Source organism: Castor canadensis, chromosome 1 (assembly GCF_047511655.1).
Source record: "Castor canadensis chromosome 1, mCasCan1.hap1v2, whole genome shotgun sequence".
Taxonomy (NCBI): Eukaryota; Metazoa; Chordata; class Mammalia; order Rodentia; family Castoridae; genus Castor; species Castor canadensis.
The window spans coordinates 115,966,813-115,985,889 of NC_133386.1; the positions used below are offsets into that span (position 1 = coordinate 115,966,813).

The window sequence follows — 19,077 nt, forward strand, 5'->3', positions numbered from 1 at the left end:
ATCTATCTATTACATATAGTGAAATTTATCATCACTTTTTTTAAGACAGAAAGTCTCATATTGTAAGTGCCAGCTTGCTGCCTTATTTTATCTACATGCATCTGCACTCATTTCTTTTTTTCTTTATCTAAATATACCAGGAAGGTTTGGGCTACTGCTTTTTTCACCTGCTAAGAGGCAGATGACACTAAAGTGGATGGAACAAAACCCTTAATGAAATGACTTCTCAGGGATTGTCTTAATCTAGGACTCATGGAATAGCATTAGCAAAAATGATTTGCCTTTCCCTCCTTTTTATACAGATGTAGGGAAGGAAAAAGACAAAGCCCAAATATTCAAGGTCAAATCTGCTTTCTAAGGAAGCAGGCCTGTGGGGAAATTCAAATAGCACTAGAAACAGGAACAATGAAATTCTTAAAGGGTGGAGGTTAAGGCTAACCTTGGAAATACAGGTCAGAGCCCTCCCAGCCCCAATGAGTCCAAGTCCTGTGGCAGAAAGACTATGGCCAAGCTAATTTAACTGCCTTTGTGAGGCTTAAGAATCTTGGAGACTTTTGGAAAGAGATTTTTAATGTCAGGTTTGGCTGTGAAGCATACAAATCAATGCTGGTTTTTCTGTCTTTAAGAATCTAAAGCACAACTTGAATAAGAAAAGCATATTAAGATCACAAAATCACATATCCTTAGCCCCCAAATCAAAACAATGTAATATTTAGATTATCATTTGGCCATGACTATCTCTTCTTTCATGAATAACAATAAAAGTCACACACATAATTTATAACTATCAGTTGTGTTATTCCAATTTTGAGTTGAAAGACAGATTGTGTTAATAAAGCTTGTGTGTGTTCAGTACATCATAGATTCCAAGAACCTTCTCATATTATCTTCTTTTCATTCTTACAACAACCCATGAAACATGTAAGGTCTTATTCCTACTAAGAAAAACTTGATTCTCAGAGAGTGAACTAAATTCTGTGGTACCATAAACAGCAAATTGTACATTTTTATATATCAATGTATAGGGGAAAGTTCCTGAGATGGTATATGATTTTGAGAAGGAAGAAGTGGGCTTGTATCTCTTTACCACAGTACACCTGGGTAGGCCACCTAAACTCAACTTCTCACTGGAAAATGACTGCAATGACAACACTTGATTTAACTACCCTAAGGTTACAGGGAAATGAATCTCAAAAAAATAAGCCTTGAGAGTAAATTGTATTATGCAAAAATCAGGTATTATATACTATTGTGTGTTTTCATCCACTGACCCTTGGAAGAGTTTTGTCTTAGATTCATTTACGTTCACTATGAAGACAGAGTGGCACCTGGCTAGGGGAAAGTTGTCATAATCCACAATGTCTCTTCCTAAATGTGAGTTTGGGGTCCAGAAACCCAGCTGGGTGAAGCGAGGGTTATGAAGAAGTTGTGTATTTTGCATTCATGGGATGCATGGCCAGCTATGAGACATTCTGATAGCTACAAGAGGTTTCACGTTGGCCAGGGAGCCAGACTAAAACATGTCCTTCTTGTAACTCCTGCCTTAGAACAGATACAGAGGTATAATCTTGCCTTTGAGAAGTGACGTGGTATATCAGATGAAAGGGAAGGTTCTGGATTGCTTGAATCTGAACCCATGGTCTACTCAAGTTACCTAACCTTGATCTGCCTCTATTTCCTTAACTGTAAAATGGGGATAATAGTAGATTAGTTTCCTATTTCTACCATAACATATCAACACAAACTTAGAAGTTTAAACAACACCCATTATTGGTATCTCATCATTTTGTAGGCCAGAAGTCAAAGCCTAAATGAAAGGGTTGGCACAGATGCATTCCTTTCTGGAAGACCTTGGGCTGAATCTGCTCCAAGCTGTTTGATCTGTTGACTGAATATGGTTCCCTGTGGTTATAGGGCCGGGGTCCCCATTTCCTTCCTGGTTGTGAGCTGGAAGCCTCTTCCAACTCCTTAAGGCTGCCTGCATTCCTTGTCACTTTGCTCCCTCCATATTGAACTTGTAATGATATCTCAAATCTTTTTCACACTCAGAGTCTGTGACTTCTCATTTGCTGCCTCTCTTCTGACTCTAATTGGACAAAGTAAACTGCTAAGGGCTCCTGTGATTAGCTTGGTCCTACCAAGATAGTCATGGATCCTCTTCCTATCTTATGGGCCCAGCACACTTCCGCTGGGCCACTGTGCTCACCCTCTTCCTATCTTAAAATCTGTAACCTTAAATTATATCTCCAAAATCCCCTTTGCCATGCAACATAGCATATCAAAATTCCAAAGACTGGGATGTGGACATCTTCTTGGGGAGGTGGAGGAGAGCCCTTCTGCCTACAACAAATAGTACTGCCTCATAAAGTAACTGTGAGCGTTAAACAGCTTCCCCATCTTTGACTAGTGGAAGCCAATTCAAGTGGCCTTCTGTCAGCTTTATAACACATTCCATCAGTCTTTCTGGGGGGATAGTAGGTCCCAAGCTCCTGTCCTACACCTGGAATTAGCTACTTCTGATAAATGACACGTGAAGACCACAGTCTGGGAATTAGGGATGGAATCTCTTTTATAATCATTTATAGTGCTTTTTATGTTTCTGCAGATAGTAACTCCATGCTTCTAGGCATTTGACGGTTCCTGCTTTTTATGTGCTCCTGGTTCACCTAGATAATCCCCACGCCTCTCTTGCTTGTAACTGCCAATTTTTATGATTCCTCACCTTTTCTCCAACCAGCACAGACAATACCCCTTCTCAACTTTTCATTCTTCCCTTCTAAGCCAGACATCCTTGTGCATCTCGGGGCTTCTAAGACATCAACATGGGGACTAGGTACGTACTATGATATATTATAAAAAGTATAATAATATCCCTCACAAAATGAAAAATCTGTTTTATGCAAAGGCCTTTCACCAGGAAGTTTTTGTAAATTTTAGGATGCTTTGTTTTTGCCTTTAGTTCACCTGAATCTTTGCACCTGGAAAGCCACAGGCCCCTTTTACATTCTGTACTCACATCAGGCAATCTTAATAGAGAAAAAGATGTTCATTTGTCATCAGATGCCATAGTTCTGAGGCATAAGAATCCTGTGAGAGTTGGGAGAACAGGACAAAAGTAAAGATGAAGGAAGGGTTTTCGTATAGGCACTGAATCCCTGAGGCTCTGATTTATTTGACCTACTTGAAGTAAAATTCAACATGTTGTTTATGGCTGATGTGAAGCCTGTGTCATACCATGTTTTATGATCCCAAATGAACAATGGAAAGAAAAATTCCTAAAGGAATACTGAACAGGTGTTTGGAGGCTATGGGACATTTATTTAGTTATTTGGAGAAGGGCATGTGTTTGATGGTGAAATCATTAAGTTGCCTAGGGTCATAGATTGGAGCATGCATTAGTGGTTTCTAAGAAAAGAAAAAAAATCTAGAATGTCTTTTATTTCCCATCATCCTTTTGTTAAAATGTCATTGACATTGAGGGTGTTGACTGATTCAGAGAACCATTCCTGTCACCACTGCCAGGGAAGCCTGGATAAATCTGAGAGAGGCCTGGATTGGCAGAGGCTGGTAAGGCAGCCACACCTAAGAGAGCTCCACAGACAGAGTGATGGTTTTCTCACAGAATGATGACATGCAAGTTTGTACTTTGGAAACTATTCACTTCTTAAGAAGGTAATGGCTCTAGAAACACAGTGTGGCTGTGATACTTTTGACAAGAACATCTCTTGACATAGTTTATTAACCTCGTTAGCTTGGTCCTGTGAAGGGGGACCTCTGAGTTCACCCCAATTCTCTAACTCCTTTTGAACTGCTCTGGACATTAGTATGTTTATTAGTCTGAAACAGAATCAACAAATTGGGACTCAAACAATGTGTGCAAAATCTTGCAATGTATATACTTCCATGCTAATTTTTTCAAAATGCATGCATATGAGCCAATTGGATTTAAAACTTTGCATTACTAGCTGGATGTAGTGTGCACACCTTCAGTCCCAGCCACACAGGAGGTTAAAGCAGGAGATATATGTTATCATAAATCAAAGTCAGTTTCATGCTTTACAGATTCAGTGACATGCCTTCTGTATAGACCTTTCTGAATATGTAGAATCTACTATTCATTTGCTCATCCTACAAATATTTAACGAGTAGCCTTAACATTCTGGGCACACCAAATGCCATTTAATTCAATTGGTATCAAACATTAGAGAAAAGTCTGGAAATGAATATGATTCCATGTTTTATTTGTATTTTTCTCAAATATGTCTTAGGTTTTTAAGTATCACAAAAAAGGTTGGATATGCTAAGAAATAGCTAATTTAAAGAATCTAATTTAAATTCACATTTAAAGTGAATTAGCACCAAAGACTTAGCAATACTGAAGGTGGATTATTTTGCATTAGTCTTTGGTGCATGCTTTTAGACTGGACTGTTCCATAGGGTCTCAGCTAGCAGGTACTTTTCACATGTCTAGATTTTGCAGTGTGATTTTGGGTAGGAAGACCACATAATTTATTGTTCCAAGTAGGCAATTTTGAGAGTTAATGGGGTACTATTAATAATTACGCCAGTATAACAGATATAAATGGAACTCTTTAAGGCAAACAGGGTCATATGGTCATCCTAGTTGGAAGGAAACAACACAGGTTGGATCAGAAACTGTCGCACACTGGCAGCCTTATCATGTGAAGGTCACTTCCCCTTTCTGGCTGATTCAAATGACAACTAAACGGGTTATGCTAAAATGAATGTCATTGTTTGCTTCAAATTCTACCATTCCATAGTTACCAGCAGATTCGAAAGAAAGCGTTTCATTATTTTTTTGAAAGAGCTTCAAACTAACAGACACTTGGCTGGACAAGCACATGAAATATTTTCCTTCTCCCCTTTTTAAAACCGCATAGTCACAAAAGCTTACACACATTTAAAATAAATCAACACTTCCTTGCTTCATGGTTGGCAAGATTTTCATCTTCACTACCTGAAGCATCACATTGAGAAGGATCTGAGACGAGAGCTGAGGTTCAGCAGGGAAAAGGATCTTAATCAATTAGTGACGCTTTCTGCAGTCATGGGAATAGCAGAAAGAAGCAGGGTGGAAGAGAAAGGGTACAGTGCAGGCAGATAGGCCAGATCTCTGCCATAACGGATCTAGGCCTCTGGTGTAAAAAATAAAACAAAAATCGTGTGTTGTAAGGTAAATATGCCTTATTGATAGCTAGCCCTATGTTAGTCTCACTTAGGAAGAGGTTCTGAGAAATGTGAGAAACCGGGAGATTTTCTCCTCCTGGTTCTCCATGCCCTTCCCTATGCACTCAAGAAGTGGAGCATAAGGAGCATCCCCTAGATGCCTGGCTGCCTCCTAGCATCCCCAGAATCAAAGGATCCTACTGTGCGGCAAGGATGAAGAGCCCTGAGCCTAGAGGCTAGAATGGGAGCACAGGACAGCTAGATCCCAGTCCTTGTTCTTTACCAAGCCTGTATGATCTTGGCCAGATAATTTCTATCTTAGTTTCTAAATGAGTGTGGACTTTAAGTATCCTCCAGCTCTAGCTTTCAGTGACTAAAAAAACCAGGAGATGAAGACTCTCATGGTGTGTTAATGCAAACACTTTAGATTTCCTCCTTGCAAACTGAAGCAAAGTTTACTTTGTTGTTAAAGAGATAAACCTGCGGTAAAGAATCAGGAAACAAATGCATATCACTTTTCCATACACAAACAATCTCGACTTCTTGAAAGAGGCAGCTAAGATAGACAACACCATTGACAGAGTCCTTTGTCTAAGTTCTCTAAAATGATTTTTGAACACCTGAAATCCATGGACAAATTTATTACTTTCTAGATATTTTTTTCATTACTTATACTTCCATTCTTAGCAGAACTTTCTGCATTCCTCCTAGTCAATAACTTAACATCTCACCTGAGTGACAGCAATATTTGTCCCATCGGTGACTTCCACACTCATGTTATAGAAGGATCTCTGCTCTGCATCCAAAGGTTTTGCGATGACGATTGTCCCAACACCCTTCTCTGCATCAAAAGAGCTGTCAAAATTCCCCCCTGATGATTTCACAGAAACAACAGGAGATTAGCACATGTGAGAAGTTGTTACATGTGTTGAAGTGTGTATCTCTAAAGGGAGCTCTTACATAGAAATACTTTTGGATGGGCATTCCTATGACAAAATTTTGTACATCTTAAATGGGACCTTTTTATTTCTAACTTCATTCATATTTCAAAACACAGCCTCAAGAATACCTAAAAAAGTCACACAAATGTATTGCAAAGAAAAACTCAGCAGTAATGTTAGAGTAGTAAAGCACAAACTGACCTCATGAAATATTTAGAAAGCTAATAGCCCTCCAACCCCTTGTGGCTTCTCTGCTAGGAATCTGAACATCCTTCTATTTTTTCCGAAGTCAATGAAATTCTAAGTAAACAAATTGTCCAATTATTGTTAACAAAATGAGTAGATACTTTTAAATCTGTTCTAGGATTGATGGTAAACATTTGGCTAGTAGAGTTCAGATTCCCTCAATTAAAGGTCAGAAATAAAATTATGATGACTAGAACTTATGAAAAATGCAAATAAAACTAAATTTCATATGAAAAACTCTATCTGCAAGGTGAGATATTTATAGAAACATTTTTGCCATCTTGACATTGTGAATTTTCTCCTAAAAAGATAGAAAGTTTATGAGAGATTCACAAGATGAAATTGGGATAGGAGTAAAGGAAAACACTAAGTAGTTAATAACAACTTACAAAACTATTTATATAATGGTTTAGTCAAGCCAGGCACTGGTGGCTCATGCCTGTAATCCTAGCTACTTGGGAGACAGAGATCAGAAGAATCACAGCTTGAAGCCAGCCTGGGCAAATAGTTTGGGAGATACTATCTTAAAAATACCCAACACAGAAAAAAATAAAACAGGATGAGTGGAGTGGCTCAAATGGTAGAGCGTCTGCCTAGCAAGCGTGAGGCCTTGAGTTTAAATCTAGGTACCACCAAAAAAAAAAAAAAAGTTTAGATCAGATGTAACTCATTGCCTGTGAATGATATGTTTAAGATAATGTTGGAATTGTTGAGATGCTTCCATTTCTGCAAGCCAGAATGGGTTTATGATCTTCCTAAACTGACATATCTTCTAAAGGAGGAAAGAAGAGAGTACTTTAACTGAACAGCACAAGCTCTGTTTATTTCAGTCTGAAATTTCATGCTGTCAATTAACTTTGTTCTTGGATGGTAATTTTATTTAACTACAGCATGTAGGGAATGTATTTATTGAACTTCATATTTTAGAAAAGAAACACTGGCTTTTCTTACCTTGTACATTCTTTGCATTTCATTTTGCTGATTAATGAAAAACACATTTCTATATTATAATTATAAATGGGCAGATGAGTTAAGGGGAAGGAGAATTTTATCTGAATTACTAAAATTCGATATACAATGATACAAAATAAATGATATGGTTTACTTTTTAAAAAAGTGCTCATATACATTTCAGATACCTATTGCTCAGATCTGTCATGTATACTTAAGATTATTTAATTACTAGAGAGAACATAATTGCCCTTGACATTTAATTAAAGTCATGGAGATACAGGGATGCTAGAGAATTTCTTGGGGATGATATACTTTCTCAAAAATTTCATCTAAAAAGAGACTCATTTCCCAATTACTACCTTTAATTGATTTACTGAGAAGCACTGAAGTTGACTCCAAAAAATTCTTTTGAAGAACAGGGTAAGGAGGAGGATGGGTAAGGGGCCAAAAAAGAAAAGTGAGCTTTGGATCAGTGCCGGTGCTTCTTATTCAAAAGGAAAGTATCATGTTGAAAGCCACATAAAATAAAGGGGAGGCCTGACTCAAGTGCCTGGCGTAACCATTTTAACGAGCAAAGAAAAATAATCTGTCATGAAAAGATGGATTCTGAAAAAAAAAATTTGCCATGGAAACTCTCAAAGTAAAGGACATATCATCATCTCTTAAGACTTTTGAGGAAGAAACATGAAGATGTAACTTCCCAAGCTGTTTTTGAGGGTAGTAAATCACATTTTCAACCATATTTAAATCACTTCTAGAATGTTTTTGGCCAAAAATGACTGCTTTCTTAAATCTGAGGACTAAGATTTTAATTTTTATTCTTTTAGGTGGGGGAAGGGGGTCATCATCCAGTGTCAATAATTTTGGAAGTTAAAAATTTGTAGGTCAAGGCAAAAGAGAAATTATGCAAATTATAGAACTTTAGTTTGTTCTACTTTTGAGATTAATGAGAACTAAATTTGTAGAATATGTAAGCATAGGTTTCCAATTTAAGTTAATGGCTAACTGGGGCAATTTTATATGCTTTCGCTCATGAATTATGACTTCCTTTTCCTCAGGGCACTGCACACAATACACAACCCTTGCATGTGCTTAATAATGTAAAATCTACATATTTTACATACACGTTTAAATCGTGTGCTTTTTCTTAGTTGTTTTTTGTATCAAATAGTATCTTTTGCAATTTTTATGGCTGTCATTTTTTATAGTTCTCTCTCTTCCTGTGTGTGTGCATGTGTGTTTGTGTGCACGTGTGTGTGTGTGTGTGTGTGTGTGTGTGTGTGTGTGTGTTTCCCCATTCACCTTTAAGTGCTGTAGACCTACAGAGGATTGGGGCATGTGGATATTGGAAAAGGAGTAGGAGAAATACATAATTAGAAACACTGGGTGCAGAGCAACTAAAGCCAAGCCCATAGATATGGCTGGCAGTTTCTGATACACATTTCCAAGACATTTGCTCTTATTTAAGCCAAGGTTTCATGTAAAGCAAAATCCTCCTTGAGTTTTCAAATGAATTTCTGACAAGGGACACAGAATCTAGACCAGAAGTTCACCATCAATCCTCCAGCAATTTAATGGCCAATATTTAACGTCCTTTTACATAACCAACTCCACTGCTCTCCCCCAGGCCTCATTTTTCAGGCTCCCTTTAGCCTGAAAGGTTATTCCATTTTTGTAGGAAACCATGTCCAAATCATCTGGGGTGAGAAAATCAAATGCATGGAGTCCATTTGCACTAGTACATTCCATTTGAAACAAGGTGTGCTTCCTCAGAGCCAGTAACAGAACATGCAAAGCCAGAGTGTGTTCAGTGCAGCAGCGTGAGGCTAAATAAAAGGTGGGAGGGGAGGACACTGCCGAGCTGGTCTGAGTTTCAACAAAGTAGGAAAATAGAAACGTCACAGCCTGAGCATTGCTGCAGGGGTGTGCGGCAGAGATGGTTAAAAGCAAGGTTGTGAACAGCCCACATAACAGATAATTCACACTAAGGACATGCCTCTTTGACCATTTTTGGTCAAGACAGATAAGCAAAGGGCAGAAGAGGCACACTGACTTTCTATTGGATTTGAAAGTTAAATATGGTAAGTATGGATGCCCTAAAACAGAGCCTTTAAAAATGGGACCTGAATAAAAATTCTTTGAGCCAGCAGCTACTACTTGAATAAGCTGGGTAGCTGGGCAGTGGGCCATGACTGAGTCACGTTTTTCTTTAAAGATGGGTATGAAGCACCACCACCACCTTTCCATGAAGAGATTCAGTAGTGAAAATCACACAGCTTCTCCATTAGAGAAACATCCAGGCCCCTCTCCTAGCATATGATTCCTTTCCACTGCATATGCAATTGTAAAACTACCAACCCAAATCTAGTAGTCACCCATGGGGAGGTGCTATCTGAGAAGCCTCCAAGACACTGAGTGGCTGAATCTCCATGGATTAAGAGTGTAGTATACAAGCTGTTTATCACATTTGCATGCATACTGAACTTAAGGAAAATGCTAAACACTGGTTACAGTGTGGTCATGAATAATTTTCTGTTTTGGAATGAAGCAAGCACAGTTCTGGAGTGAAAGTTATATTTCCAAGGAAAGCAGGAGACGCCAGGTAGAGGGCAGGAAACAGTAGGGGGAAAGTTCCTTTAGGAATGTAGTTTAAAGATCAATTTCTTTAAAAAATTAATATAGGAAGTATTTTTAGTCTTACTGTTTTTCTAAAGTTTCTTCTGATAAGCTTCTGTGGAATGAAATCGTTGCTATAGAGAAAAGAAAGGCCTATGTGGGATCAAATTAGGGAAAGAAGGTTGAGAAGGAGAAATGAAGCATTTGATGACAGTTGAAGGACTCTGAGCAAAACTCACTCTGGTGGAACAACGGCTGTATTAGAAATGGACCTGGTTCTCTCAGGAGAGGCAAGAGAGTTTTCTGATGAAGAAATATGGACAGGGAAGATACAGAGATGCTCATGCTTTAGTCAGAGAACAGGTGCTGCTAGTACCATCAGAGAGCTTACCTTACCTGCCTGACCCAATTCTAAACAAGCCAGGGCTCCGCAGGGCACAGGGTTCAAAGACATAAGCTTATGAGGCAGCACAACCCAAAGTCTGTCGGAACCCATAGCAAACTGAGGGCCAAGAGAGCCTTTACGCATCTAAAACACAGAGTAAAATTTTCACAGAGCCTTTCTCCTCTCTAGACATTAGGCAAAGCAAATAAAGATATTTTAGATGTTTACTGTCTACAGAGAAAAGTGTTTTTCTACTCTAAGTCAGATGAAGAGATAAAAGATGAGTGGCAGGATCCCCCATCAATGATAGGTAAAGAGAACTGTTTGAGGTGTATACTAATCACGGCCTTTACAGTTCAAATATTTGCCACCAGCATAAAGTTTCAGGGACTGAACTGTGAGCCAGATTGCATGCACATTGGAGAGAATGTAAATCAGGTTGCTGCTGAGTTGAAAGCATAGTCTCCTGAGAGGTGTGACGATATGTGATAAAGCCACAAAGGATTATGGGTTATTTTCGTTCCCTTCATTTTCTTTCCCTTTTAGCACGGAGAAGGAACATGCTGTGCGTTGGGGTGTTTAAGCACACAACAGCTGAACTTTATTATGTTTCCTTTTAATTACAGCTTTCTTAACTTGGTTATGAGAGGGTTTCTGTTTCTGAAGCTGAAGAGTCTAGCTACATCGCAGTGTAAGTACTGGTCTCTCTGGAGGCACAAAAAGTGTCTGACAGATCCTCAGTGCAAGGGTCTAGGCTTGTGAACAAAATCTTGCTCACCACATAGTTTTTGTGAATTCATGTTATGGTAGGAGGAAAAGAAATTCAGTTACATTAGAATCAGGTAAATCTGAAAATGTGAAAACGAGACTACTGTCAAGGGAAAAAACACACTGAAACACCCTTTCTGCTTACTTAATGAGCACTCAGCAGTTAGAGCGTTTGCAAGCTGTAAGCACTACACCAGCGTGTTGTGTACTCTGTCTCAGGTCTGACTTAAGGCAATAGGTCTTGACTTCTCTTGGATGAATCCTAAGAGTATTTGGGCAAATCTTGAGTTTTAACCTGAGGTGTCGTTTCGGATCCACGCTGACACTGTATACCTTATGCTTCTTCCTAGCATTCACTTAGCGCATACTTCTGATTGCTAAGCACTAAGGACCATTGTTCCCTCTCTGTCCCTCTGTGTCATTTTGGTCACAGAAGATGCTTAGGTAAGGAGAAAGGGAATAAAAAGAAGAAAGTTTCCATTGCTGAAGATCAATAAGCGAGAAATCTTGAAAGCAGGAACAAAACATCTGAATATGATAAAGAAAACAAGAGGTGTTTAGAGAAAGGGAACAATGTTGTCAGCAGATCGAAATAAAACAACGCTGACAGATTAGGAAGACTTTCAAAAGGGAGGCTTAGTGAAGGGGAAACCATATCTGTACTGAAAACAACCAGCACCTGGAGAAAGGATTTTACTTCTATGGTGAGTGAAATAAAGAGCTGGCGTTTCAAGATGTTGCCTGGCTGTAGGAATGGCAATAAGATCATGCTCTCTTTGGGCTTCTGGCCCAGTAAGTTCAATTTGTAAAAGAAGGTTGGCTGGATGTTACCAGATTTACAGTGAAATCTCTATGATGGGAACATTCAGACCAGAAGGACAACCCTGTAAGACTCAGTTTGCTGACGCTAAGGGGCCTTTTAAGGAAGAGAGCAGCATTTAGGAACACAAAGCTAATAAGGCAATGTGAAAACTAGGACCATGTTATGGATAATGGTTCCTGGATTTATATCTGGACAGCCTAAAGGGGCTTTCTCCAGGAAGGCTGTCATCTGTAACTTGACCCTGTCTTCTTGTACCAGTGCTGTTCCCATTTTGTCAAAGGTGCTGCCTTGCCATGACTGGAGTACAAGGAACGGTCATGGATGGTCATGGTGAGTCTGCATGGGTCTCATGAGCCATCAGTGGAGTTTTCTGAGGCATCATCGTATTCACCAATAGTTCATTCCACTCACCCTGAGTAGATACCCACAGAAGCACTGGCAGGGGGAAGAATGAGGAGACATGGGCCTTGACCTTGTGGGCTGACAATGCAACTAGGATGAGTACAGATGAAAACAGACATAGCACTAACAATACTGACATGAAAAACTTGCAAGTGAGGTTACATGCAGAACTACTAGGCATGCTTACGTACATATAACACAATGCTGAAGAATTGCAAACCTGACCTGGATAACTGGTCAGGTGGTTGGTCAGACTGAGAAAGGTGTGCTTGTAGAGTACAAGAAAGAGCATCCTGGGGTGTGCAGGTGGCAGATGGGATGTGCTGTGTGTTAGGAGGGTTGCATGGATGGATCACGGAGGCACAAAGAGGCTGCCATGTAGTAGAGGTGCTTGCAAACTAGAGTATGAAGGACGGAGACAAATTGGTGGCTGATGAGAGAGGTCAACTCATTCAACTACTCAGGACAGCATACCAGTCTTTCTATGGCCTGTTTGGTTTCTAGCCTACGTTTTCGGGGCTGTTTAAAAGAATTGATCATTGCACATATTCCTGGGGACCCAGTACCAGGCGTGCATGTTGCAACTGAAATGCATTTTCTGTGACTCTGACCGTGATGTTAGCGAAGGAATCTCTGAAGGTGGCTGCACAGACAACAGGTAACTGGGTGATGGTATGTGCAACCCTATGTTGCACCAGGAAAAAAGAAACTGTGTCAGATGACTCTTAATGAGCTGAAAATTACTGAGAAGATAGGTAGTGGAGATGTCTCTCATGGATCAGAAGAGGCTCCATTTCAAATATGTTAAATGGTGATGAAGAAGGAAAGTGAAAGCTTGGTATGAGAATGGTCACATACAAGATGCTGTGATTAATTCCAGTTAAGTAAAACAAAGACATTTGACCATCATTATAAAATGAAATACGTAGAAAAGAAGCTCTTTCTTTTAGGGAGATCAGAGGACTCTACTGAGGTTGAGTTGAGGGCCATGGAGCATACTCTTTCTGTACCTTATTTAGCCAGATGTGGAAGGTCCTAAATGCTTTCCCCAGACCAAGCCATCCTGAGGACAGGCAGGTTCCTGCCCATCCTATCCAGGCAGTGACATGTGGAAGGAAATGATTCCTCCAGACCAGCTCTCTCCTGGATTCTCTGCCTCCCACAGAGAAGCGTGGGAAGTCAGCTTCAGCAAAACCCAGTGTTAGATCCTGGCAGGAGCACACACTTCCTTCTTCCCTCATAGCAACAGCCTATTTTGAGTTCCTGTCCTGGGCACTGGTTTCCCCCTGGACGCCTCTCCCTGCTGGTTTGTGAAGGGCTGAATGCTGTTTTGCCCTTTCCTTTTGCAGCCTGGCGTGCTTGCCTGCTTTCTTTCAAGGAATTTAAACGTTGGCTCCCAAGGTCTATCCTGCATGCTTCCATCTGCTTTCTCTATTCAGGTGCTCAGGAGGCTCACTGGCTATATATCTAGGTTCCATTTCCTGCCCTTCCTTTTGTGGACGGCTGCCAGGGGACTCTCCTATAGGTTTTTTTTTTGGGGGGGGGTCTATGAATGGTACTACCGCTGCAAAACACAGGGGCTGGAATACATTTTAATTTATTTTTCAATTGAAAAAAGCCCAGTTAAATAAACCAACCTACAAAAAAGATAAAAACAAAGCAACAAAAAGCCCACATACCTCAAAAGCAAAGGAAAAAAGAATCAAAACAGTCCCCCCAAAACCCAAAACCCCATCAAACCTCAAACAAAGGAGTCATTGGATATAGTAATGCGATAGCTGTTAGAGGCATGTATGAAACCTGTGGGCTGCATTTCAGCCTGTCACAGGCAGTTATGAAAGATGTAATTCAATTTGCTTTAAAAAAAAACCGTAAAAGGCAGATCGGATAGCTGTATTTTAGCAAATGTGTTTGCACTAAGGGTACCTTCTGTTGAACAGTTCTGCCCACAAGCTGTCTGTAGAATATAGAACATCTCTCGAGCATGCTTGCCACCTTGAAGCAGGGCAGTCGGGAGCAGAAAAAAAAAAGAACAGAATGCAGAAAAAAGGTGAAGAAAAAGAGAGAAATGAAGGACAGCAAGTCTAGTACCATCAATACATTTAGAAATGAGATTAGCCAAGTGTGACAATAGAATTTAAATGACACACAGAAAGACATTAAGATTGCAGTAAATAACGTACTATGGAAAATCCAGCCAGAGAGCACTTTCTGTTCAGCTTAGCTACAGAGTCGAACGAAAGCACAGGTTGATTATTCATTTTACTGGCTCTTTTGCATTCCAGCACTATAACATCTTTAGTCTTAGCTCAAATTATTAGTTTTTTCTTTTTTTTTTTTGACTAGTTGCTCCAAACAGTTAATTACATTGCCTAATACTGTTCTAGAAGTCTCTAACTTACCAACTATGTCAAACCACAGAGGGGTGTTAGCTGGCTGCACAGACACCACCCCCACAATCTCAGTTACTCTGTCGCTTTCCATGACTGTGAAGTTATAAAATGGCTCATCGAAGGTCAATGGTATAGGTGAAGGAGGTGGTTTCTTAATCCATTCAATATGGAGACGGGCTGTGGAGGACTTTTGTGGGCGGCCATTGTCCACAGCCTTGATCTGGAGAGAGCAGAAAAAGGTTTTAGAGCTCTGATTCTGTCCCTCACATGGTGTTGGGTAAAAAGTCTGTCCTTAGCACAGGGTCGGGAAGGGAGTGGACTCAGAATGGGGGATAGGGACTTACTGCATGTTTACCAGAGGATGATCTCAATTGCTACCAACTTCAGAGATAAATGGAAACCTTGAAAAACAAATGTTGTGTTCATAATACGTAATGTTTTATGGACACGAATGATAGCTTTCATGCATAGGAATAGCTAATTTGACTCCTTATAGCATGACTCTGAATCTCACTTCTGGCAATGAGACTTGAAAGGGAGTAAGGTTCTGTGTGTGTGTGTGTGTGTGTGTGTGTGTGTTGCGTCTTCTTCTTCTGCTTTGTCTGGAGATGCACTCCACTGCACAAGACTGTGGAAGGGTTATGGGAAAGGCAGTAGCTTTGGCCTAGTTGCCTTCAAGGCCCCTCAGTTATACCAGCTGCCAAGGTGGGGAAAGAGAACTCTGGGTGGCAGCCTGGGCTCGTGGAGACAGTGTGTTGGGGAGCATGGTATTGCTAACTTCTCTGTGGTCTTCAGTGGGCTGATATAAAGGCTGAGGGAAGCACGCCTCTTCACCCAACTGTAGTGAACTGCTATGGTGCCTTGGACTCAAATGGGGGGGCAGGTCAAAAAACACTACAGAAAACAATCCCCTAAAAAAACCCCACAAAATAAAATTTAAAAAGGATTTTCAAATGTTGTATTAAGGAATACCATTTATGGACATAGAAGCTATCAAAAGCAGCAGCAATTACAACCTTCAAGTTCATGGATGATCACTTTGCTCCCCCAAATCCCTGTGGTATGGAAAATATTTAAAGTTATGTACCTTGAGTCAGGATCCCTAGGAGTTGAGATAGGGATGAGGGTAAAAATGTTTTTCTGAGGGATGGAATCTCAGGAGAAAGGGAGTAGAATCAGGATGGGCAGAGATAAGCACAGAGGTGGTCCTAGCTGACCCCAGGGATCCCACAGGGAGATCTGAATCATGATTTTCACCACAGAGTGGATTGACCTGAGACAAGGGGTTTGAACTTTTGTAGTCAAGTGTTGGTCAGTCATTGGCTGCAGGCTGCTAGGGTGGGGTTGGAAGTGTGGAATCTCTTAGGACAACAATCGGCCAAGGATGCTACTCTGGTCATGCAGGGAGCTGTAAGCCTTTAGCAGCCAACACTCACAGCAGATGTGGGATAGATGAATATGGAAAAGGAATCTGGGCAGGGCACCAACCCAGCCACTATGGTTCATCCACTCCTCAAAGAGTCCCAAATGGCAGGTGTCACACAGCTGCAATAGTATGCATTACATGAAGGCTTCTAAAAGTTAGAAACAGGGTTGGTGTCTTCTCCTCTTGTCTCTGTCTACTCTGGGTACATTATAGAGTAGGGAAAGGAACCCAGTTCTATACCACAGCAGTGAAGAGATAAATCAACTTTTAACATAATAAATGACTGATGGTACATAGCAGAGAAGACTGGGGACACAGAGATGGGTGGTAGATGGTGCCAAATCTTGATAGCTCTTGGGACACTGGAAAGTGCCCATCACTTATAAAGATGACAGTCCCCTATGCTAGAAGCATAGGACTCTGTGTGTAAAGTGGTTTGGGGGTGTGGAACACAGGAGTACAATAGATATGGGAATTTAAGTTTCTACTTGAGATGGTGCTCATGTTTCTGTTTACTTTTAATTTTCTAGCTTAATGAAAAATTTAGACACTGTTTACTTGTGTTTTTCCACATTTACAGAATAAACTTAGCTGTGATTTGTGTCTCACAATTTACACAGGTAAATTCAATGTTCTATCACACTGTCAAAATTACAAAATTAGCTTTTGGGGAGATGTTTTGGGGACATATTCAGTGATACACTAAGGGGTAAGCACACTATGTTACTCTGCTGTTCCCCTACTTTCGGTCCACATCTGTGTTCAGTACCTTGAGAATGATTTGGGCCACAGGAAGTGTGGTTGAGTACGTAGGCTCCAGCAGACTATGGGAATGGGGGAGGTTGAGTGACAGGATACAGCCAAAGGAAATTGTCTCATTATTTAAGAATATCACCCAAACGAACACAAATTCTTACCTGTACTTGCCCGCCAGAAAGCAGCACTTGCACAGCTGTGCGGCTGCATTTTTATGCTAAAGAGTTATTGCTCAAAGAAGTACACGTGAATAAGAAAGTAACATCTCCCTCCCAATCTTGCTAGAATTCAGAAGATCTTACCGTCAGGATGTCATAACTCCCTGCAGTAAATTGCTTTCTGGAAGAAACCATGCCAGTTTTAGGGTCAATAAAGAACTTTCCATCATCATTCCCGTCCACGATGCTGTAGGAGATTTCTGCGTTGGGGCCCTCATCTCTATCAAATGCAAAAGCCCTGTAAATGGGTTCTCCCCTCTTCTTTCGGTCACGTTCTGGCAGTTTGATCTGGTAGACTTTCTCAGGAAACTGGGGCTTATTGTCATTTTCGTCCAGAACCTGAACCACTACCCAAATGGTTGATTGTTTTGGAGAAGAACCACCATCTGTCACAGTCACCTGAGTTTTGAAAGAGAAAGCATGATGTAGTCAGAAAGGATAGAAGCTATTCTTGGTGTTCCCCTGTCCCACAAAGATCAATTTTGTGTACTATGACATCTCAACTTTTCTTAATGCTGTGTTTCATATCAAATGTACAACTTTTTCATAGTTCACCCATAAAAGGAGAGAATGCCTAAATGCAGTAATAAAAATCATTGCTTGAAGGATAGTAGGGAATGGAGTTGTTTTAGTCAGTTTCTGCTAGTTCTCTGAGTCTCCTTTATAAGTGCACTAGTTCCACTCAAGAGGGCGGATCCCTTATAACCTAAGCACTTCCTAAAGCCCTGACTTTCCAATACCATTATCCTGGGGAATTTGGGACAGGAGAGTCACAAACATTCAGACCACAGCAAGGGCTCATTGTGGTAGGGAGTAGATGGGGAATAAAAACAGGATTGACTTTACAAAATATGCTCCTTGATAAAATCTTCGTAGATAAAATAGGCACCCAACAGATGTAAAATACAACACAACTAATAACACGTTGGTCCATTTGTGTTTCTTCTAATCAACGGAAAATGTGATTACCACCCACATTCTTTTTCTCTTTTTTTTCCCTCATCTTGCTATGAGCTGAATATGTTGAAGCTAACCCCTGACTGTATTGGAGGCAGGTCTTTGGGAGTAAATGAGGTCATAAAAGTGGAGCCCTGATCTGACAGAACTGGAGTCCTTATTAAGGATGGCTCCATCTCTCTCTGCCATGTGAGCACACAGCAATACCAGGCTTGTCTGCAAGCCAGGAAGAGAACCCTCACTAGAAACTAAACTCTGCCAGCATTTGACCTTAAACTTCCCAATCTTCATGTTATGGTCTGAATATTAAATTCACATGTTGAAACAAGATCCTCAATGCAACAGTATTAACAGGTGGGTCTTCAGGTGTGGCTAGGTCAGGAGAGCTTCATGAATGTAATCAGTGACCTTAAAAGAGAGGTCAAGGAGGCTTGTCTGTGCTTTTTTGTCATAGGAGGACACAGGCAAAAGGTGCCATCTAATAGGAACAGGTCCTTGCCAGGCACCAAATCTGCTGGTAACTTCATCTTAGACTTCCTAGTCTCTAGAACTGTGAGCAATTCAAACCTATTGTTTATAAATTATGTAAAGTATTTTTTAGAGAAACCTGCACATACTAACACACATCTTCATGCAAAATTTGTGACAGTCATTTTCACTGAACAAAGGGAAAGGTGTCATATGGTTGGTTTATATAATTGTGATATACTTCACATTTAGATGGTTGATTTTAAGTACATTTGACAGTTAAAATATTCTTAATGATGGGAAATGGGAGGGGTTGGATACCCTTCCCCTATCACTGTCATGCTATTCTTACATGTGTCTCTGAAAATTGAGCAAACAGGAGAGTAACGAAGAATACATAAAGGATTTTCATGGAAGATATAAAGTCTTTGAATATTAGTGTGAATAATTTTCTTGTTGGTTATAGTGATAATCACTATGATATTAGTAACTAATGTGCAAATGGTATGAAATATCTAATAAAGCACTCTCTCATGC

The 19,077-nt window shown here is 40.2% G+C and overlaps 1 protein-coding gene and 1 long non-coding RNA gene across 8 annotated transcripts in view; one reads left to right on the plus strand and one right to left on the minus strand.

Moving 5' to 3' along the window:
- Positions 1-19,077, minus strand: part of Fat3 (FAT atypical cadherin 3) — a 611,059-nt gene that overhangs the window by 107,278 nt on the left and 484,704 nt on the right. For 5 of the 7 annotated variants that reach the window (XM_074081331.1, XM_074081339.1, XM_074081356.1 and 2 more), the window contains 4 exons: positions 17,200-17,514; positions 14,725-14,935; positions 14,249-14,317; positions 5,919-6,058 (listed from right to left, as the gene is read on the minus strand). In XM_074081331.1, coding sequence (XP_073937432.1) covers positions 5,919-6,058; positions 14,249-14,317; positions 14,725-14,935; positions 17,200-17,514 — 735 coding nt within the window. The remainder of the gene's footprint in view (positions 1-5,918; positions 6,059-14,248; positions 14,318-14,724; positions 14,936-17,199; positions 17,515-19,077) is intronic. The other 2 variants (XM_074081345.1, XM_074081335.1) reach the window with 1 other exon arrangement.
- The window catches only part of LOC141425040 (uncharacterized), a 203,374-nt gene that overhangs the window by 75,123 nt on the left and 109,174 nt on the right, over positions 1-19,077 (plus strand). The gene's annotated exons all lie outside the window — the stretch shown is intronic.